The sequence below is a fragment of the Pristiophorus japonicus genome, chromosome 12 (genome assembly GCF_044704955.1).
Source record: "Pristiophorus japonicus isolate sPriJap1 chromosome 12, sPriJap1.hap1, whole genome shotgun sequence".
Classification (NCBI taxonomy): domain Eukaryota; kingdom Metazoa; phylum Chordata; class Chondrichthyes; family Pristiophoridae; genus Pristiophorus; species Pristiophorus japonicus.
Genome location: NC_091988.1, coordinates 54,402,749 through 54,426,788, shown reverse-complemented (window position 1 = coordinate 54,426,788; position 24,040 = coordinate 54,402,749). Strand labels below are relative to the sequence as shown.

At 42.2% G+C, this 24,040-nt stretch overlaps 1 protein-coding gene across 11 annotated transcripts in view; it reads right to left on the bottom strand.

Moving 5' to 3' along the window:
• setd5 (SET domain containing 5) overlaps positions 1–24,040 on the bottom strand; it is a 199,567-nt gene that overhangs the window by 78,200 nt on the left and 97,327 nt on the right. For all 11 annotated transcript variants that reach the window (XM_070895511.1, XM_070895502.1, XM_070895505.1 and 8 more), the window contains 10 exons: positions 22,954–23,165; positions 22,424–22,482; positions 19,972–20,159; positions 17,515–17,553; positions 15,418–15,660; positions 14,804–14,952; positions 14,183–14,300; positions 13,788–13,897; positions 12,205–12,454; positions 7,853–7,948 (listed from right to left, as the gene is read on the bottom strand). In XM_070895511.1, coding sequence (XP_070751612.1) covers positions 7,853–7,948; positions 12,205–12,454; positions 13,788–13,897; positions 14,183–14,300; positions 14,804–14,952; positions 15,418–15,660; positions 17,515–17,553; positions 19,972–20,159; positions 22,424–22,482; positions 22,954–23,165 — 1,464 coding nt within the window. The remainder of the gene's footprint in view (positions 1–7,852; positions 7,949–12,204; positions 12,455–13,787; positions 13,898–14,182; positions 14,301–14,803; positions 14,953–15,417; positions 15,661–17,514; positions 17,554–19,971; positions 20,160–22,423; positions 22,483–22,953; positions 23,166–24,040) is intronic.

The window sequence follows — 24,040 nt, the reverse complement described above, 5'->3', positions numbered from 1 at the left end:
AAGAGTGTACTGGAGATTGGATTCGGGCACTCCTGGGCTCTCTTGGATTTTGCAACCTAGATGTGCTCTTGAGGTCTTGATGAACTCTAGGATCTATCATGTTCTAAATCATCAAAAATCAAAGGTTTCCCACTTGACGTGTAGAGTAAAGGTTACAAGCACAAGAGTGTACAATCAGAACAATTTTTATTAAGGGAGTTGAGGTTGAGCATGGAAAGACCATGCAAAGAGGAATGGTCTTCAAACAGGCATTCCTAATTAGACCGGTTAAGAACCATGACCTAATATATAGAGAATACAAAGCTGCACTATTCAAAGGTTTCAAATAAAGCATAAACTGGGATTAATTAGTTGCCAGAACCCTGTGCGTTACACACTTCAAACTTGTATTTAAATAAGACATGCAATTTGGATCTCCTGTTGGCACAAGTATGTGCCACATTATAGACAGTGTGTCATGTGGCCATGGGGAAATTTTAAATCATGATACTGGGTCAAAAGACAGAAGAGTATTTTACTGAGAAATAATGCTCAGTTTTCGAGAACTAACAGTCTTTTATACATTGTTTTCTATGTTACTGGCTGTAGCATACCAGCATATATAATATTCAGTTTTAAAGGTACATCACTCCAATATATATTATATAATAATACACGGTGTTAAGAGTGTAACACATCAGCATATATACAATATCTAACAGATGCAGCTTGCCAGAGCCAAATCACCCCTGTGCACACAAGGATTGATGTGTGATTGTTAATCTTCCTCAGGTTTTGGTACAACACGCAGCTCACAGGTTTACAAAGGAATCTAATGATGCTTTAATGATCTGCACCGATCCTGCCTGATATTACTGAACCTATTTAAAATCTTTGCCAGTTCGGGAACAGCAAGTTGAATATACCATGGAGCGGCAATTCCCCATTGGTGAGTTGCCAATCTTAGTCACACTATCAGAAGATGATGTTTTTCCAGAGGGTGGACTGGACAGCTACACTGTTAGACGGAGTATAAATCAAGAAATAATGGAGGCTTGTAAAAACAGGAATGGCAATAATCAGGGACGATTTTAACCTTCATGTTGATTGGTCAAAGCAAATTGGCCAGGATAGCCTTGAGGAACAGTTCAGATTGTATCCGAGATAGTTTCCTTGAACAGTACATTGCGGAACCTAGGTCTGGTACTGTGTATTGAGACAGAATTAATAAATGAACTCCTAGTAAAGGATCCTCTAGGAATGAGACCATAACATGGTTGAATTGCAGATTCAATTGGAGGGTGAGAAAGTTGGATCTCAAACCAGTGTCCTAAGCTTAAATAAAGGAGACTACAAAGCTATGAAGGCAGAGTTGACTAAAGTAGACTGGGAAAATAGATTAAAATATGGGACGGTTGATGAGCAGTGGCAGACATTTAAGGAGATATTTCATAACTCGCAACAAAAATATATCCCAATGAGAAGGAAAGACTGTAAGAGGAGGGATAACCATCCGTGCCTAACGAAGAAAATAAGGGATGGTATCAAATTGAAATCAAATTGAAATGTGGCCAAGCCTAGTGGGAGGCCAGAGGATTGGGAAACTTTTAAAAGCTAGCAAAGAATGACTAAAAAAATAATGAGAGGAAAGATACATTATGAAAGTAAATTAGCACGGAATATAAAAACAGATAGTAAGAGTTTCTACAGGTACATAAAAAGGAAAAGAGTGGCTAAAGAAAATGTTGGTCCCTTAGAGGATGAGACTGGGGAATTAATAATGGAGAACAGGGAAATGGCAGATACGTTGAACAAATATTTTGCATCGGTCTTCACGGTAGAAGACACTAAAAACATCCCAATAGTGGATAATCAAGGGGCTATAGGGAGGGAAGAACTTAATACAATCACTGACACTAATGAAGTAGTACTCGGTAAAATAATGGGACTAAAGGTGGACAAGTCCCCTGGACTTGATGGCTTACATCCTAGGGTCTTAAAAGAAGTGGCTGCAGAGATAGTGGATGCACTGGTTGTAATCTGCCAAAATTCCCTGGATACTGGGGTGGTCCCAGCGGAATGGAAAACCGCAAATGTAACGCCCCTATTTAAAAAAGGAGGCAGACAAAAAGTAGTAAACTATAGACCAGTTAGCCTAACATCTGTCGTTGGGAAAATGCTGGAGTCCATTATTAAAGAAGCAGTAACGGGACATTTGGAAAAGCAAAATTCAATCAACCAGAGTCAGCATGGTTTTATGAAAGGGAAATCATGTTTGACAAATTTGGAGGAGTTCTTTGAGGATATAATGAGCAGGATGGATAAGGGGGAACCAATGGATGTGGTGTATTTAGATTTCCAGAAGGCATTCGATAAGGTGCCACATAAAAGGTTACTGCACAAGATAAAAGTTCACGGGATTGGGGGTAATATAGTCGCATGGATTGAGGATTGGCAAACAGAAAACGAGAGTCGGGACAAATGGGTCATTTATCGGTAGGCAAACAGTAACTAGTGGGGTGCCACAGGGATCATTGCTGGAGCCTCAACTATTTACAATCTATATTAATGACTTGGATGAAGGGACCGAGTGTAATGTAGCCAAGTTTGCTGATGATACAAAGATGGGTGGGAAATCAAAATTGTGAGGAGAACACAAAAAATATGCAAAGGGATATAGACAGGCTAAGTGAGTGGGCAAAAATTTGGCAGATGGAGTATAATGTGGGAAAAAGTGAGGTTATCCACTTTGGCAGAAAAAAAATAGAAAAACAAATTATAATTTAAATGAAGAAAAATTGCAAACTGCTGGAGAACAGGGGGACCTGGGGGTCCTTGTGCATGAACCACAAAAAGTTAGTAAGCAGGTTCAGCAAGTAATCAGGAAGACAAATGGAATGTTGGCCTTCATTGCACACCTAGAGTACTGCATACAGTTTTGGTTTCTGTATTTAAGGAAGGGTATACTTGCATTGGAGGCTGTTCACTAGGTTGATTCCGGAGATGAGGGGGTTGACTTATGAAGATAGGTTGAGTAGGTTGGGCCTATACAAATTGGAGTTCAGGTGATCTTATCGAAACATACAAGATAATGAGGGGGCTTGACGAGGTGGATGCAGAGAGGATATTTCCACTCATAGGGGAAACTAAAACTAGGGGACGTAGTCTCAGAATAAAGGACCGCCCATTTAAAACTGAGATGAGGAGGAATTTCTTCTCTGAGCGTTGTAAATCTATGGAATTCTCTGCCCCCGAGAGCTGTGGAGGCTGGGTCATTGAATATATTTAAGGCGGAGATGGACAGATTTTTGAGCGCTTAAGACAATAAAGGATTATGGGGAGCAGGCAGGGAAGTGGAGCTGAGTCCAGGATCAGATCAGCCATGATCTTATTAAATGGCAGAGCAGGCTCGATGGGCCATATGGCGTACTTTTGCTCTTATTTCTTATGTTCTTATTAGATTTAAGAATAGGTTAGCTAGCTGTACTCTCACAGTAGGGAATAATGACCAGCATCAACAAATCTATGGGGCCAAGTTTCGGCCTGAGTTGCTCCTGTTTTTTTGGAGCAACTGGTTTAGAATGGAGTATCTTAGAAATTGCAATTCTCGGCATTTAGTTTGCTCCAGTTCTAGTCAGTTAGAACAGTTTCAGTTTGGAACAGATTTTTTTTTCCAAAAGGGGGCGTGTCCTGCCACTTACGTCCGTTTTGAAAGTTTAGGCAGTGAAAACTTACTCCAAACTAACTTAGAATGGAGTGAGTGTCGAAAAACCTTGCCTACACTTAGAAAATCAGGCGTAGGTTACAAATCAGGCGTAGGGAATGGGGGAGGGTTTAAAGGGAAGTTTACAAACATTAAACACTTCAGTTTTGCAAATAAGGAGCCATCATCAATAATAAATGATAAATACATAAATAAATCAACTAATAAATCAAAAAAAATTAATAAAATTTTTTTAAAATTAATCAATAAAACAAAACATTTTCTACTTACCCAACTGCAGCACCAGGAGACCTCCAACAGCATGCTGGGACCCCCCCCCGCCCCGCAGTGTGTCTCTATCTCTCTGTCAGTGTCTGTGTTTCTGACAGCGAGGGGAGGGGGAGGAGAGGGGAGGGAGGAGAGGGGAGGGAGGGAGAGCGAGAGAGGGAGGGAGGGGGAAGAGGGAGGGAGGGGGAAGAGGGAGGGAGGGGGAAGAGGGAGGGAGGGGGAAGAGGGAGGGAGGGGGAAGAGGGAGGGAGGGGGAAGAGGGAGGGAGGGGAAAGAGGGAGGGAGGGGAAAGAGGGAGGGAGGGGGAAGAGGGAGGGAGGGGGAAGAGGGAGGGAGGGGGAAGAGGGAGGGAGGGGGAAGAGGGAGGGAGGGGGAAGAGGGAGGGAGGGGGAAGAGGGAGGGAGGGGGAAGAGGGAGGGAGGGGGAAGAGGGAAGAGGGAGGGAGGGGGAAGAGGGAGGGAGGGGGAAGAGGGAGGGAGGGGGAAGAGGGAGGGAGGGGGAAGAGGGAGGGAGGGAGGGGGAGAAGGGAGAGGAGAAAGAGGAGGGAGGGAGGGAGGGAAAGAGGGAGGGGAGAGAGGAGAGGGAGGCTGAACGGGCCGGGCCCCAAGACTTCGGGTAGGGCCCGCCCCCAGCACCGGATTTACAGGTAGATGGCCGGGGGTGGGTCGGGTCCGGGGGGGGGGCGGAAAGAGAGAGCCGGAGCGGGAGTCGGGTCGGGTCGGGAGGCAGCAGGAGCTGGGCGTGGGAGGTGCAGCCTGATCCATGCAGCCCCAGTGAGGCCATTCGGCCAAGGCTAGGGGCTGCGTGCTTCGGGCCCCTCCCACACACTTTTGGGCACCTGGAGCTACTGCACATGCGCGCCCACTGTAGCGCGCCTGTGCAGAGATCCCGGCACTGTTTTCAGCGCAGGGATCTGGCTCCGCCCCCCACAGCTCGTGCTACGCCCCGTCCAGCTCCAGAGGACCTGCAGGGAGCCGGAGAATAGGTACCGGTAAGTATTTTTTAGGCGCACTTTCTGGCGCGGCCCAAAACTTGGGCCCTATAAAAGGAATGGAAAATAATTTCATAGAATCATAGTCCATCAGGTCTGTGCCAGCTCGTTGTAAAATCTATCCAATTAGTCCCGCTCCCTTGCTCTTTCCACATAGCCCTGCAAATTTCTCCTTTTCAAGTAGATATCCAATTCCCTTTTGAAAAAGGTACTATTGAATCTGCTTCAAGCACCCTTTCAAGTAGTGCAGTCCAGATCGTAATAACTCTCTGCATGAAAAAAATTCTCATTTTCTCCTCTGGTATCCAACCCTCCTAACTGTGGAAACAGATTCTCCCCATCTACTCTAGCAAAAGCCCTGAGAACTTATTTTGTGTCCTTAAAGGGAAAAATACTTTTCTGGAAAACAAATCAGCAACTGGACAGATCTATTTCTCGACTAGCTTTTCTCTCCACAGATGCTGCCTGACCTGCTGAGTCAGCATTTTCTGTTTATTTTTGAGATTTCCAGCATCCACATGTATTTTGCCTTTGAACTAGACAAATCAATTCAGCTAAAAACTAATGTAGAGTGAGATCCTGTTGGGAAGATTAATAATCGCAGAGAACAGCACAAGACAGTTGCAATGAAATAGCATAAACAATTTAGGGAGAAGATTTATTTACATCTGAAACAGACAATCACATTTCCAGCATGAATCATCTATTCATACAACAGCAGGAGATGTCATCTCATGCTGACAGCAGCTCAAGGTTCTGTTGGCAAGATCAGGATGGACCTAATTATTACTCAAACCAGACATAACACACATACAGAACAGCAGGGCTGGATTATGTTAAATACAAGTGAGGGATTCTGACCATATCAGAAGCTGCCATCTTTTTGTGTGGGAAGAGGAGCAGACAGGAAGAGACATAGCTTGCTGAATACAGTCAGGATATGGCAGTGTGATGATTATGGCCCTGGACTAGCAGACCAGAGTTTGAGAGTTCAAATCCTACCATGGCAAGTTGTGAAACTGAAATCAATAAATCTGGCAATTTGTGGTCTGGCACCAGGAGGAAACAAATGACCATGAAAGTTCATGCATTGTCACAATAATATCCTTCAGGAAAAAGAACTCGACTCCAGTCCAACAAGACACGGTTGATCTTTAATGTCCTCTGAAGTGGCCTAACAAGCACTACCACCTTCTCGGGGCAACTAGGGCTGGGTAATGAATATAGCCTTACCAGTGTTGTCCATATCCCGAGAACAAATAAAAAGAGGGATGAGCTTACAGGATTATGTCTACATGCCTCAGCTGTAAAGCTCTGGGTCTTTAAAAGGAAGTATGAGCCAGAAAAGATATATCAGTTCTGTTTCGGTTGATTAATGGTAATAAGGATGATAGCCCTGTTCACGTAGTATTGCTAACTGAGATCAATAAACTAACAAGCATCATAAAATTCTATTTTGAAATTGTCCCATTCATAAAAATGATCAATCTAGCCAGTTTAACACAGCAAGATTCATATTTTATTATTACTGTTAACATGGAGACAATGGGCTGGAACTTCCAATGGCTTACCGCCCAGTTTCTGGGCGATATTGGCCATTGTGGGCGGTAATCAGGTGAGCGAGAATTTCCTTACCTGCATTACGCCGGCGGTTTCGAGATACCGCTGGGGAGCGGACCGCCAGCGTGCACCTGCCTCAGATCGCCGTGGCGTGTTATTTGGCTGAGCGGTGACCCGTAGGTAAGTTTTTTAAAAACGCCCACGAGGATCAGCGGAGCTGGACGGTAGGTGAGTAAGCTCTTCAAGGAAAAAGGTTAGTAATTTTTTTTTCACTAATTATTTTTAAAATGTGTTGTGGTGATTTAGTTTTAAAGTATCTTGGGAATGTTTTTTTGAATTGTTAGTTGATGTTTTTTGAAAAATTATTTTTATTGTTTTTCTGGTGTTAGGCCCAACCCACCGCCTCGGGGTAAATTTTTATTGATGTTTTAATTTTTTGCCTATTTTGTTTACGAACCACCCAATCGACCCTAAATTGCACTTTTTCGCCCAGAATGGGGGTGCAAGGCCCATGTTTTTCACTTGGCAGATTTTATTTTTTGGGGTGAAGTTTTCTCCGGCAATAATCTTACCAGTCTTAGCGGTCTTTTGGGTGGCGATCGTGCGCTGGCGGGCTGATAGGAAATTCTAGCCCATAATCTGTATATATTACTACCTGAAGTCTAACAGAAACCTACATTATACCAATACAAACATTGCTAACGTAATTGTAACCTATGAAGGCAGCAACAACCCTAACCTTGTCAATGCTCTTGTTCAAATGTAAGGCTATCTCCCTCCCATAGACTGCATTGTCCTGTGCAAGTGCACTGCCCCCTTCCCACAGAAACTGCTTTGGCTGAGTAAACACACCTGTCAGTTAACACCCCTCTCCTAACCAGCTGTTCCTGTTCAGACACAGTCCTTCACAGAAAGCTTTTCCAGTAATGCTAGGACCGATCACATATGGTTCTCTCAACTGAAATCCCTATTATATCTTCTATTCACACATTGTTTTCCCTTGTGCAAATGCATCCTATCTTTCCCATTCCCCCAACCCATGACTGTCTCCAATGTACAAGCCCACTTTTCTCTCTCCCAAACACAGCTCTCTGTACAAGCACCCTGATCTTTCTTTTCCCCATATCCAATGGCGATCACATTTGAGAACACACTATTCCTTCCAACCCTTTCCCCACACACATCTTCACAACATAAGGGCACCATTCTCCTTCCCGCGCCTACATTTCCCGTGCCCAGAGTGGGCTCTCCTGTACTGTCCTGCGTGTGCATGATGTCTAGCTGCTGAGAAATTTCTCATCTCCACACTAAATCTTGGGTATGTCCCTTACCAGTTTATTTTGTGCTAATGCACGGAGCTGTTCATCCATTTCCGATTCTTCGTTTTCTTCTTCTACTTTTATTCGATCAACTTCTCCAGGCCCTTCCTGTTTACAGAAAATGAGGTAAACACAGTGAGTAGTATTGTACATAAAAAACTGCTAATACAGCACTGATGTGATGCAGCTCAATGCTATCCGTGAAGCATAAACTAATATTTTACTGCCCACAATGACATCACTTATGTCACAGCCCTTCCTTGTGACATCATAAAACAATTCAACTACCTACAGTAGCAAGCTTTTGCTTGAAGCAGCTAATTACTTGTTCCTTCCATGCTAGTCGTATAAAAAAAATAGGTGTAAAATTCTCACTTCGACAAGTGGGGATCAACTCACAAATGCATTGTTTAGAAATTGAGGTTGCCCTTTTCAAACCCCAGAAAAATTAGCCTAAACTGTCTTCTGCTTTAATGTTTGAATTGTGTTATAACACTGGAGATAAAATCATACATATGCCAGCTAGATATAATATATTTCTCAGATTGATCTAAATTCCTGCACAATAAATGAGATCACAAGGGTTTTGTGATGATATATCCACCATTGGATAAATGCTGTATCCAATGGGTTCCCAATATTGTTCAGACGTGCGGTATAATTGATGCACTTAAAAAAAAATTGCTCTATCGATAAGTCAAGCACACTTAAGGTGTTTCAATATCAAGCAACATCATGTTAGAATCATAAATATTTACAGCACAGAAGGAGGCCATTTGGGCCCATCGTGTCTGCACCGGTCGAAAAACAGCTATCCAGCCTAATCCCACTTTCCAGCTCTTGGTCCGTAACCTTGCAGGATACGTCACTTCAAGTGCATATCCAAGTACTTTTAATATGTGATAAGGGTTTCTGACTCGACCATCATTTCAAGCAGTGCATTCCGAACCCCCACCCCTTCTGGGTGAAAAAATTCCCTTCAAATCCCCTCCAATCTTTTTGCCAATTACTTTAAATCTATGCCCCCTGGTTGTTGATCTCTCTGCTAGAGGAAATAGATGCTTCCTATCCACTCTATCTAGGCCCCTCATAATTTTATACACCTCAATTAAGTCTCCCCTCAACCTCCTCTGTTCCAAAGAAAACAACCCCAGCCTATCCAATCTTTCCTCATAGCTAAAATTCTCCAGTCCTGGCAACATCCTTATAAATGTCCTCTGTACCCTCTCTAGTGCAATTTCCTGTAATGTGGTGACCAGAACTGTACGCAGTACAAGTACTTTAGCTGTGGGCTAACTAGTGTTTTATACAGTTCTAACATAACCTCCCTGCTCTTATATTCTACGCCTCGGCTATTAAAGGAAAGTATCCCGTATGTCATCTTAATCAAGTTATTTATCTGTCCTTACCTTCAGAGATCTGTGGACATGCATTCCAAGGTACCTCTGTTCCTCAGATCCCACCATTTATTGTGTATTCCCTTGCCTTGTTAGCCCTCCTCAAATGCATTACCTCACACTTCTCCGGACTGAATTAATCCTGCCCACCTGACCAGTCCATTGATATCTACCCGCAGTCTAGAGCTTTCTTCCTCACTATTAACCACACAGACAATTTTTGTATCATCTCCAAACTTCTTAATCATGCCCCCTACACTGAAGTCTAAATCATTGATGTAGGTGATCATAGTGGTAGTCTATCCAGATCTTTTCCTTAGCATAGCTTTTTTATTTTATCAGAAAAACAGCTGTAAACTTTCTTTTTTGAGTTGGTACAAGAAATCACAGCATTTTCTCCAAAAGTGTAAAAATACTCACTAACTGAACAAAGTATGTATGAAAAATGAAGGCTAAAGGATAGCAGTTTTCTTGCCATCTTTGCTTAATGGGGAGTGGGATCTGCTGCTATTGATGCATCAGATTGGCACAGTATACCGGTGCAGTGTGAGAAAGTTGGTCACTGTATGTAATACAGCAGCTAATGATGCAGTAAATTCTAACACTGCATTTTAGGAGCAACAGTTATTCAGATAAATTCACAAAGAAACAATTGAGGATATGGTTGAGGTGACACAGTTAATGCAACATTACATCACTTATTTTTCTCTAAATTAAAAGGGTTTACGGTCTCTTACATCCAACATTACAGAAGAGTTGTCCTGACATGCACGTTCAAACAGGGGCGCTGGTCATAAACCAACTAGAGGCCACTATGTGAAGATTGGTCACTTTGATCCCTCCCTCTGACTCTTGTCAAGATCCAGAGGAAGCTCACTGACTTCTGCTGGGAAGAAAGGAGGCACAGGGTCCCTGACAGAGTTACGAGTATCCCATTTTAGGAGGATAGTCAGGCTCTGGTGTGCATTCACACCCAGGTTGTAACTTTTCACATTCAGACCCTGCAGAGATACCTACAGATGAAAATGTCAGCAAAGCGATATGAGCTAAAGTTTTTCTTCCTCCAGATGCATAACCTGAATAATAAGACAGCTCTTTATCATAAAACTGCAAGGAGTACATTCATCGTTACAAGAGATGCCTGTCTGTTTTTAAGAGTCTGGAACTTAGCTGCCAGCAGAAGGAGGTCTGAGGTAGCAACCATTCTGTCGGAGCTGCTCCTCCACAACCCCCATCTGTGCATGATCAGCTTCAGCAACACATTGCTGTCAGAGAGGGGGACCCTTGCTGCGAAGGTATCAAGAGTCAGGGGCGTACTGGATGGCAGTGGAGTGGGCTAGATGTCACCAGAGGTGTTAGTTGCTCCGATATCCAGCCAAAGTTATTCAGGCACTAAAAACCACACTCGGCTTTGACTCAGTTAGAAGTGTTGATGAGGCGCAACCACTTCGGGTGATTCCATTTGCACGGAGTAAGGTTCCAAAATGTTAATCAGGAACCCTCGCTTCACAACTTGAGTCTTCTCGGAAATTCCGTCCGTGCCATTCTATTCTGCATGAAGAGCTGTCCAGCAGGTTATTGCTGCACAGTTTCTACTTCTTTGTCCTCATTTTCCATCCGGACAGGTCTTGGCAAAGCATCTTGCTGCCCAAATTACAGATATCCAAATCTCTTGTCCAGTGTGTTGCCTAGATGAGGACATTTTTTATTTATTTGCAATGCCAGAAGTTGTAGGCCTACTTTCACTATTTAAAAAGATTGCTCCTCGACTTTTGATTGAATTTTTGTCCAATGCTCCTGATCTTCAGTCATCTGATACATAAGAGGGCAAGCAGAATTGGCATTCAGAGGTCCAGAATGTATAGGATTTGCAGGGAATGCCACTCTGACTGTTTGCCTCTCATCTGCAGCCTTCTGCACGCCTGAGTGACCCTGGAGAGGGATCATGCGGTGTCCACAGGTACACTTGAAACCTTCCGTGGGCGGTGGACACTGCAGGATGTCAACTGTATCATTAATAAAAAGAATTGGATGATGATTCAGTTTTATTTTTATTCTGTATACATCTTAGCTTGAGTGGACCATTGGTACTAGCGATGTATTCGTGGTGCCCTCCTCCTGAGAGGTGCGCTTGTGATGGTTTTGTCCGGGTGGCATTGGGTTACCCCAGTGCCACTTCACTGGTCCAGTTCAAAATAGTCACGGGTTCCAATCGTGAGCATGGTCTGTTATGTTTATATATGAAATGTAATTCTGTGACAGCTATAACACAACCGTATTATCTCAGCGGCATAGTACAAGATCTTACATCAGCAATAGTGCAATTCTGATATGTGCATCGTCCTCTCTCTTCTCCCCTCCCTTGCACCACACCGCCTGCACCACATTCGGTACATTTCAGTACGTAATGTAAACGGAGTGGGCAGAGTGTTGGGAGCTGCTGGCTGTGTAATAGCCCACTTATGTTCATGAGCTTTGAGCCAATAACTCCTGATGGCAATCCTGCCAAAATCTGTAGCGCTGGATGGTTATATACAAAGGAGGAAGAAAAAGACAGCAGTGAAATATTCTAAGCTCATTAGCTGAACGCCAAAAGAAACCACATAGTTATGCCCCAAACTGATAGAGTCCAACATTAGTTTCAGCACATGAATCAGTTAGAAAAACTGCTTCGTACATCAGATTTATTATGCATTAATATTTTTAAATGATTTCTTTTTGCTGAAAATATTTTGTTTTTATATAAACTTATCTTCTCTTTTTACATTTTCCAACATTGATGGTGCCGTATAATATCCTGACCCCTCACACCTTGTTCTTTCAATTGACTTAGTTTACCACCGATTTAGATGCAGATGGCAATTGGGAAAAGGTACAAAGTAATCCATCATATGTGCCTCACACGCATCTGGACAAAACTCTAGTATGGCAGTTACCTTCCAGTAATGTATATACATGCATAGCTACCTCACTGTCGCTTGCTGGGTTTTGTGCAGGTAACTCCTGTTGGTCTTTGGATTCTGCTGGCTCCTCCTGCTGCTGGTTGCTGTTTTCATCAGAGGCCTGATTGAGCTCCGACTCCATCTCCCATTCTTTCCGCCTGGCTTTTCTCCGCCGTGTCTCTGCACCTACTGGAGGCTCCATCGATCCCTGGTTATGTTTCATAACTGGGCAATTCTGGTTCCCCTTGTGGCAGGCACAGTCAACCTTATATTTACTATTAAGAAGTTAATAATATAGACTTTATTAAATGAACCCTTTCAGTTTCATTTTGATTTGCAAATTCCTGACTAGAAAATATATTCTACCAACTTTTCTTACATGCACATTACATAAAGGCTGACAGAGATGTGAAATGCACAGGGACCGTACACAACTCCCATTTGCATGGGAAGATGTACAAAAGCTCCTGTGTCAATCAGAGATGTCATATAAGTAATAAATACAGAAAATGTTGGAAATACTCAGCAGGTCAGACAGCATATCTGTGGAGAGAGAAACAGAGTTAATGTTTCAGGTCGATGACCTTTCATCAGAACCTACAACGTTATCTTTGTTTCTCTCCCCACAAATGCTGCCTGAACTGCTGAGTTTTTCTAGCAGTTTCTATTTTTATTTTGTTTTCCAGCATCCACAGTATTTTGCTTTTGTATGCCAAATAAGTATCAACTTTGATTGCTAACACAAGTCTTCGACTTATATACCAGCTGCTCTTTGACTCCGGATATTCAACATACTCAATTTACACCATATAAAAACATGAGGCTCGCAAGAGGCATAACAATGCCACATAAAACATTCCCCATTACCCTTTGTGTACTGTTCCTGGGCAATGAAGTGCACGAGACAGAGTATGCTGATATTCAAGTGAATATTCAACCTGCCCGAGATAGCATTTTCCAGTCTACAGAGAGAGAGAGAGAGAGAGGGGGAGAAGAAACAGACAGACAGACATAGAGTTTTCCTAGCCCCAGAAAGGGTTTGCGGAGTTCAGATGGTCAGGTAGTTCTGAGCAGTTCCAAGTGCCAAGTACATTCGAGTAACTCAGTACCATCAGGTAGCAATGAAGAACCTTCATTACTGTCTGACCCCATCTCCCCAAGGGTTTTCTGGCCACTGAGCTGTCCCAATCAAATTTGCCGAAACACCCTCCCAGCCCCTAGTTTAGAAAGTTTCCCCCCATCCCAAGAGACGTTGCTGGTCTGTGCCTCTTTGACCCCCTCCCCTCTCCAGCCTGGTAAACCCTCCGCTCCTGCATACACAAGATTCTGTTAGCTGGTGCCCTTTCCTTCCTCTCTCCCTCTTGCCCCAGCCCCCACCCCCATCCGCTCAGTTCAATCATTCCGCTGGCCTCTAATACTATTTGATTTGAATAATGCAGTCTTGACTTCCTATTTGCACCGCCCACCATTAACCAGTCTCGCTGAAAAGACAATACTGTAACCACTAGGCTGCAGGACTATTAGTACAATTTTTTTTTCTACAATAGTCATTCTAATAAAATCTGCACATATTTTGATAACTCCTAGAAGAGAGCTGATCTCACTTACCAGCTGCTGTATTCGTAGTCAAAACCAATGGTCACCTCATTGTCCTTTGGGATGTTTGTGATGGCGTATATACAAAGGTGGATCATCCCATCAGCAATCATGTGCCGTACCTGGGGGACATAGTATGCAAGTTGTAGCTAGCTATTTTTTTTTTTAAGATTCTTAAATAGGTCAAACCCAATTTATCCCACTTGCTGTCATCATGTTTCCGTATAGTCTATTTTTAGCTCGCAAGATTTGTGCCGAGGGGTTGTCAAGACAATGTATATGAGGGCTTCAATTCTTGTTGACAGATGCAATTACTTATTTTTAATGATTTCAACTCAGTAAGTGTCATAATAATAGCAAATATAATTAAAGTGATAGAAATGTACAGATGATTAAAAAAGACTGACCTCTGCATTGGGGGCACAGGACCTCCTAATGAACCGAGCATCATTCCCAAATGTTCTAGCATCAACACACATCTCCACTTCATTGAATTTCGAGTAGAAGAGCACAAAGGGGTAGGGTCTGTAATGCAAGGTGACAAATATGATTCTTGTAACACACTGGGTTAGAACTCTATTTTCCCAAGAGACCCTTCTTCATGTGTGAGCCTAAAAAATGAACGGAGGATATTCAACCATAGGGTCTTGGGGGGATAGAGAAAGAAAAAAAACAGCCAAGTCTGGTCCAATATCCACAGATACACACTGTCCAGCTATATAAATATCAGGATTACGATGCCGAATCAATGCTTCGCTTCAAAGCACTGACGTCAAGTATAGTGCCTCTTCAACCTCTCCTACAAGAAGCTAACTCAACAGAGTAAATCACATCAGGCAGTGCATAAACCACTATAATGCTAAAAACATAACTGGTAAGTTGTGGGGACATGGCTAACAGTTGACCTTAGAAAGAAACTTCTTATTCAACTTAAATTGCTGTAACATTTCTCCAGATTGTCTCCATGTTGAGAAGGTCAAACGTAGCATTACTGTAGTAACAGACACTCAAACTCAATATTGTCCTACCTTTTAAAGAAATGTCCATTGACTTCAAACTGCTGCCTTAGCATCACCTTCCCACGGTATTCGATAATAAGTATGTCTGGTGTTAGGTCCCTGGCCGCTCGCAAAATTTTGCGATGCCGCTGAACTCTTGTGACTTTACCAAGCTGCAGCTGTCAACAGGAAGAAAATAATACATAGGCAACAAAATTATTATTTTACTACTTATGTGGGTGGCCCGCTGGCTTCATTGGTTTTTACAACATAAGGCACAATTTGGCGAATTAAAAAATACTAAAATAGACTCATTAAATAAATTTTTCAGAACATTTCTGAATAATCCTTTACAAAAGTCCAAAAGGTGCAAACAAGTTTTCCAAACAAATGTTTCCAGGTGTGAACCTGAAAGAACTGGAACACAGGGAGTTATGCAATACTTGGCTTCAATCATGAACAAGTAATATATTCCTGCTCTTACAGAAAAGTCAAACCTGACTTTGTTTCATCTGCTAATAGGGTGTAATAAAGGCAGTACTACAAGTTAAAATGCAAAGCATGTGGGGACTATCTAGTAGTTTCGCTCTTGACTAACATTTCCGAATCACCAGTGGACCTTTAAGTCAGACCATTGTTCTTACCTGCATCTGAGAGCCGAGAATCGTGTTGTTACAGGCTAGTTCAGTTTTATTAATAGTGTCCAGCACAACGTTTTTCCCCATAGAGTCTTTCATGGTTAACCGATGCAATTCCAGAAGATTCTGTACATCTGCACTGTACTGATTTGCAAAAGATTCCTCGTACTGATCTGTCCAGAGGCGGATCCGGTTCTCCCAACCCTCTGCTGTATTTTCATCCAATGCATGAGCTTCCGACAATGAGTTCTAAATGTAAAAATCAACAAGATTTAACAAACTAAGCTTGCTTACCTACTGAAAAGATAGTTGACAAGAAAAATGCAGATTCTTCTAACTTTTCTAGTAGTTTTACATTTGGTTCCAGAATATTACCCCATTTAAAGTGGCAGTTTCTTAAAAAAAATTTTAAATTTCCCCCTTATAAAAGTCATTTCCGCTGTACAGTGCAACACAAAACCACTTCCTGAAGGAAACCAGTTTGATTATTGAAAGGCCTACCGGACTCAACTGATCTTTTTTCTGATTGATGGGAGTGGTACTGAAGCATAAAAGTTTACAGCATAGGAGAAGACCATTTGGCCCAGTGTGTCTCTGCCAGCTCTTTGCTCAAGCAATCCATAACTAATCCAACTGCCCGGCTCACTCTTCATCAACCTGCATCTTCCTCTGCTTTAAACATTTATCCACTCTTCTCTTAAAAAATGCAATAGTCTTGGCCTCAATGGCTCTCTGTGCCAAAGCTTTCCATGCTTCAGCAATCCTCTATGTTAATAAATTTATCCTAACTTCTCTTCTCACTGACATAATGGCAATTTTAAATTGAGGACCCTTCATCACTGACGCCTTAACAGGAGGAAACAATCTTTCTCTATTCATTGTATCAAAACCTTTTATCAAATCTCCTTTTAGCATTTTCTGCTTCAGTACCTCAAATCTGGAGAGATAAGATTAAAAATATTATAGATACAACCAAGCTGAACTGGTTTATGTTAAGTGTAAATGATTTTTAAAATATTTAAAACAGCTAAAGCCCTGCAAATGGGTCTATAAATCTTCCTGCCCGATATCGATCGTGCCATTAACGATCTCGTTGTATGCTTACTAGTCATGGTTGATTTACACATTCATGTTTGAGCCTCCAAATATTTGTAACCTGAGTAAACATTGCATTAATAACTAGGTGGCCACCTAATAAGTTGTGCAAGAAAATGAAAGAACTAGAACTCAAACTTGTGATTCCCACAGTCTGATCTCACCCATCCATGTAAGCCAATGATACAACTGAACTCATGTAAGTTGTCCCCTTCCCGCCCCCAGTGACAGGAAGAAACCAGCCAGACAGGCTATTTTTAAGCACCTCCTAGTAGTTGGCTCAAAAGCTGCCTTGGCAAAGGCCTGGCAGCACAGGACCTGTTCACTCTCTGGGCATTCTCACATTATATATTATTGATGGAAAAGCTCATGAAAAACCAAAGTAAAGGACCCATAGTGCAGGACACCACCAAGGTTGGAGAGTTTAAAGGAAGACACAAAATAACTTGAGTCAGATCAACAAGTGATGATTAGCCACCTAGCGTTAGGCTTTACAAGTCTGATGAGTGTGAAATGAAACAAAGCCTGAAGATTTGGAGCTCCACTTTTGAAGCCCTGGAGTAGAGGATGTGTGATAATTATTGATGGGGTATTGACCTTTTGCAAAAAAAACAGAAAGAATAATTATAGATCAACTCACATTTAGAGAAGCTTTTCAAAATAAAATAGAACTTCATTGTAGATTTGTATGACTGCCTCAATTTAATTAAAAACCACAAAGGATTATCATAGACTATCAAGGCTTGGGGCAGATGGGGTTGTTAGCAGCTAAATTACATCTTCAGATGTTACATCTGAAGCATACAAAAAAAAACACTGTAAAATAGATACTTAAAAATCAACAAGCAATTTAAGAATGGAGTACAAGAGAAGTGACTGGGAAGTGGTCCAGCCCATTAAAAGTACTATTAGTGAATCACAAACTAAATCTGGGAATTACTGCATAAACTTTTACTCATTTCAAAATGGACTAAGTGTAGCACTGTAAATCAATCTGTTTATCCATACCTTCATCCTCATGGATCTTCTGGACCCTTCTCGAAAAGCCTGTGAGTAACAAAATTCTAGAAGTTATTGTGGAATAGAAACATAGAAACATAAAAAAGAGATGCAGGAGTAGGCCATTCGGCCCTTCGACCCTTCGAACCACCATTCAATGTGATCATGGCTGATCATTCGCCTCAGTACCTCTTTCCCGCTTTCTCTCCATACCCCTTGATCCCCTTTGCCGTAAGGGCCATATCTAACTCCCTCTTGAATATATCCAATGAACTGGCATCAACAACTCTCTGCGGCAGGGAATTCCACAGGTTAACAACTCTTTGAGTGAAGAAGTTTCTCCTCATCTCAGTCCTAAATGGCCTACCCCTTATCCTAAGACTGTGACCCGTGGTTCTGGACTTCCCCAACATCGGGAACATTCTTCCCACATCTAACCTGTCCCGTCCTGTCAGAATCTTATACGTTTCTATGAGATCCCCTCTCATCCTTCTAAACTCCAGTGTATAAAGGCCCAGTTGATCCAGTCTCTCCTCATATGTCATCAGTTAATCATGCAATCAGTTAATCAGTCCTGCCTGTGTTCACTAATTATCTACTGCCATTTAACCCCCTCAAACCCAGGCACTTTTTTCAAAATGCAAGCAAACCTCAACACTGCAAACCAGTGGCAATCAACCAAGAACCTAGTTTCAAGAGACGTTCATCCATATTAGGCCTCAACTTCTCTCCCAACTAAGCTTTCCTTGGAGATATAAAGATAGCTATATTTATTTCGCTCTTTCATATTCTAAGGACTTCCCAAGGTCCTTCACAGCTAATTAATTACTTTTAAGTATGGATGTAGTTAGTTGCAACAGAAAAATGCTCTGATTGGGTCCCCATTCGAAGTTCCTGACCCCACCTCCCAGCCCAAGTTCCTGCCTCATCCCAGCCCAAGTTCCTGCCTCATCCCAGCCCATGTCCCTGACAACCCCGTTAGCCCTAGTTCCTGACAACCCCATTAGCCCTAGTTCCTGACATCCCCATTAGCCCTAGTTCCTGACATCCCCATTCACCCAAGTTCCTGACACCCCCATTCGCCCAAGTTCCTGACACCGCCCCCACAATTCAAATTCATGCCCCATCCCAGCCCAAGTTCCTGACACCCCCATTCGCCCAGGTTCCTGACATCCCCATTCACCCAAGTTCCGGACACACCCAGCCCAAGTTCATGCCCCATCCCAGTCTCTTTCACTCTCTTCCCCCCACCCAGTCTCTCTCTCTCCTTTCCCCCCCACTCCCCGCTCCAGTTTCTCTCTGCCTCTCCCCCCCCCACACCAAGTCTCTCCTCCTCCTCCTCCTCCTCCTCCCCCCCCCCCCAAGTCTCTCTCTCTCCCACCTCCAATGTTTTCTCTCCCACAGATGGCCACGAAAATATCCGTGTAGATAATCACAGCGATATTCTAGGCAGAGGTCCTAAAGATAATCCAAAAGTTAGATGCAGCTCCAGTGAAGTCCACACGGTTCGGACCCACTTCTGGCTTCCTCGTACGTCGCACTGCGCATGCGCGACCGAATCGAGCGCCCATGCGCAAAAGGGATGGAGGGAGTCCAATGCATGCATGCGCAGACGGACACACAAAAAACTAGTGCAAATAATCACTCTGTTTAAGTATAGCCACTGTTGTTATGTAAGCAAATGTGGTAGCGAATTTGCACAAAGCAAGGTCCCATAAACAGCTTGTTGGTGGGGTTAATAAAAGAGCTATATTCCAAAGCTTTGTTTCTGGTATGCTCCAATGATTTATATATTCTACACATATTTGATGGTGCCTGGTTGAGGAGCTGGAACAATCATTTGCTTCAATGTCTGCAATTTACAGGGCTAGTCCACTGAAAATACCATCCCTAACCTCCAATGTATTTAAATGCAGCGTATTATGGCAAGTCTGGTGTAGATACTTCTCCCCACTGCATGGGACAATACATCTTGCGTTTCTTTTCTATTAAATTAGTTGTTGCAAATTTGCTTTGTAAATGATTAGATTTCAAGCTTTTCTATCTGGGCCTGCAAATATTGACACATTCCCAGAACCTCGCCTCCACTTCTAAAAAATAACAGCATCAGCTATTGAAAGAAAAGCTATACTACCATTGCAGACTTGTTTTTTGTTAGCATACAGCTACAAAAATAACATGCTAATAAGTCACCAAATACAGGACAAAATATAGAACATAGAATTGTGCTTTGCAGACCCCCCGGAATCTCGTTGCAAACCTTCTAGGCTCCGAAAACCCAAATTTGAAAACCTACGCTGTAAGTAAGCAAAATAATTATATTTAGTGTTGATCTCTACAGATGTGCTTTCTATTTTCAAACGTTCAGGTTGCAGTAATAACCATTTTGAAATCATAGAAAAATTAAAATCGGCCAAAATTCTGATGTTGCACTCAATGTGCAGAAGTTCTATCTAAAACACCGACCTTTATTTTTTTGGCTTTGGGGGCATTTCTTGCTTTTTCTGTGCTTCTCTTTCTCTTCTTTGCCTTGGTTCTCTTTACTCGGTTGACTGTGAGCGTGATGCTGGTGGGCGTGTGCTGTGTTGCGGTGTACGACACTGTTGACGGTGATACCTCCTCATCCCCACTCTCAGTTGCACTGCTATCGCCACCTGTGGGGAAAGGTGATCAGAACTGAGAGTTAAGCAAAGGGAGTGAATTTCCTTGGAGATTTGCCTACCCCATCGTCTTAATTGCAGCCAAAGTTTATGGCGCTGGAGAGGAAGGGGTTCTGAGGAAATTCTCCTGCAAACATTCAATAATTCAGTACAGCAACAGCACAATGTATAAGTTACACCAATTAGCTGCCATCTTATGCAACTAAGTGGAAAAGTTCCCTTCGATTTGCGCTTCGGACATCAAATGCCCATTATCCCGTTATACCTCCACCCTAATAACAGTGAAGATATTTTTCCTAAACTAGAAAGAGGAATATGTACCTATGGATCTATTACACAAAATAACTGAAGACAAGGAAATAAATTGATAGTAAGTCCAACGCTCCAATTCTGGGGCTTCCATGTGTACTTGCACTAGTCACAAGCTAAATTACTTGATCAGGCTGAATTCACTGAAAATTACCCTGAATATCAATCACCTGATCATACCTCTCAACTGTTCCAATTTAATCCGATGTCCTGATTTTACAAGTCCATTTCAACCCTTTCCCGATGTTGAAGTGGGGCTGACAAACTTGAAGTTGTTCCTGGCACTATTTCAGCCATCAATACTTCTTTTTGGAATTACAGGAGCCGAGGCATAGAGAAGGTACTGCATGTGCTTACGTTATTTTTCCACCTTATTAAATATATTCCAAGTTAAAACTCCTTTTATTTGTATTTGGATTTTTGGAAACTATTAAATAGCACAAAAATGTAAGTATTACAATATTTAAATATTTTGGTGCTATACCTGGTGCTCTGGACATTTGTTGCTGATTCTTTAAGGCTATGTCCCTCAAGCTTGCAGGTTGAGGCGTATGCTCCTTATTTTAGATTTTCCTGTAATTCTGCACCTCAACTTCAGATGTCCATTCTGGACTCCAACATTAAAGCTCATGCACATCTACACATTGGCTAAATTTGTTACTCTTTCCTAGCCCAGGGACACCAAGGGCAATTATAACACCCAAACTGTTGTCCTGCCTTAGATCAGCTAAAATTGGAGAGAGAAGATCTCGAATTTGGAATCTTGTGGCATGTGCAGCCCTACATTGAGCAAGGCTTTTACTCACTAGGCTTTATCCATTTTTGGGGGGCATGTGAAAGGTGCCACAGTGTACATGGTGAATCAGTGCACTTTGTGTAATCATCATCATCATAAGCAGTCCCTCGAAATGAAGATGACTTGCTTCCACGACAAAAAGGGATGAGTTCACAGATGTTTCAATGAAGAACCTAATATTCCAGGTCCAGAACTACATGTTGAAGGGTGGAAGATGCCTGTGCGTGGATTTTTTTTCACATGTAGTAACCGTTGCACCCCAGCCACCACACGAGCTTAACAGAGCTAGGTCTTGGTCCAGTGGCAAGGATTAACCAAGACGGCTGGAGACCAGCTCTGCTGCACAGACCTAGTCATCAGAAATCATCCAGAACCTGAAGCTCCCTGCCATGTTGCAGCTTTGCTCGATCCATACAGTCCACGTGCACAAGTGGCTCAGAACCAGTTTCACCCACACCAAGGATTGCACGTGGATGTTGGACCAGGACAATGAAGCCACAAATACAGGACATATGTCACCGTTTCTTCATGGTTGCTGGGTCAAATTCCTGAAACTCCCTCCCGAACAGCACTGTGGGAGCACCTTCACCACGCGGACTGCAGTGGTTCAAGGCGGCGGCTCACCACCATCTTCCAAGTGCAACTAGAGATGGGCAATAAATGCTACTTTGTGTAATAGTTCATGTGTGACAACAGCCAAACTGAATAATTAAAAGCTGGGACAGCATTGCAAGCTTTTTAAGTGATCAACAGTTCAATATTGGAAAAAAACACACCATCAGTATACTTCAGAATTGTGTAAAATTGCTTGGAATGAGAACTATGTTCATTTTTAAATAAAAGGTACAATTCCAAGTGTTACTGCAAAAGTGTAAAGTAGTGCAAAGGATTTCACTGTATAAATGACACTCTTTCTGAAACACCTCAAATTCATTACATTAAATCAACTTTTTCACACAATGGTGCCCAGCAATACCTCCTTAGCAAGTCTCGATGAGATCACTGGCACGCCTTAAAAATAAAAAATAAAATACAGCAGAAACAAAAAAAGTATCCCTATCAATGGCAAATAACCATAATTGATAAATGATAGCCAATATCAAAATAATAAAATGAAGGAAGGAAATGTCGAAATAAACACGTGTTTTCTTACCAGACACATTCTCCTGCTTCCTGCGCTGGAGTCTGATGACCTTCCGCCTGTCCAGTCCCCTGTGAACATCAGTACAGATTACAACACAATGAGTTACTGAGGACCAAAAGCTGTGACCAAGGATTTTAAATCACCGTTAATTCAGCTTCTCTCAAAGGATTCGGACAAACCTTTCGGATATTTAATGCTACATTACCCAGAAAAAGTAAATTAAACATGGAAAATGGGGCCATTAAGTACTGCAATGGTTTTCATTGCGAAATATTACCATTTAGAGGAATTATTTTTTAGTGGTTTTCAAACCAAAAATAATCCTGGACATTCTTCATGGATCATGTTCAATACTGTTCGTAAACATAAGCAATTGCAAACACTTTAATGAAACTGCTGCCGAAGTGCCTTTTTACTGATGATTTTCTTTATTGGAAGGCGTCCTTTCTGCGAATAAACATGATGCACAGCTCATGCCAAACCAACGATCCACCCCCGCCTGCACAAAAAAAAACTTAATTTTCCGTGTCACTTCATACCTGCAGTTTTCACAAGCGATAATAAAACCATCCTGAGTTAAGCTACAATGACACCAGGGAATGTTCTCATCCTCGGACGAACTGTCGCTATCCTCAGAATTATCATCGTATCGCTGGCAACGTAGTCTATTCAACTCTACTCGGGCGATGATGGTCTGTGGAGGTGGTGAAGCTGGAGGTGTTGGAGGAGGTGGAGCACCATAGTTGTGGTCCTTAGAACAAAATAATAAAGTAAGTGGCACAGAACAAGAAAATATAAAGAACCATTGAGCCAAACCAGTTCGGAACAGCTGGCTTTACATTCCAGTGATAACAATTTCTAATTACAATAACATTGACCAACTCTCTATTTGCACAAAACATTTATTACTAGTAAATGAGAGTTCACACTTTATCCTTCACTTCAGAAACAAGTATCATACATGGGATTTGCACATAAACCATTCCTGAAGTCAGCTATCTCATCCAGAGTACAATACAATCCAACATAATGAGGTCTGAAAGCAAATGAATAGCCACAAATATCTCTCCTGCTTTGAGCAGACTGAAACTGCATGATCAGATACAAGAATTTGGGATCTTGAGATGCAAGTGCGATCATAAGATGTGAGTAAAATGTGTAAACATTTTGTTTCTTTATGAAGAAAGCAGCGGTCAAAACTGTACAGCGTTGCACTTCTTCAGCAGCAACAAAGTATGCCCTTAATATTATGCCCAAGTACAGTAACCAGTCAAGTACTTGTGGCACTATGTAACTCCATCCATAGGGACATCACCTTAAAAGAATAGACCAGCTTGAAACTTTCCTCAATTCAATCTAAGAATGTAGTGGCTCTAATATTCCTGGTAAAGTATAGAATGTGTTATTTGATTTACTGAATAATTAGCCAGGGGGATATCTTCAATATACTATAATCAATCTCCATCCCTTGAAAAGAAGTTACACCATATACAGTTTAACAAGCAGTTTGCTCTGAAGGCAGCGCAAATGAAACTTTAAAAGGGGTTACTAAATTAAATTACTCTTCATTCCTAAGATGTTTCTCCAATTCTAGCTACAGCACAGCACAAGTTTTTAATGCCTTTT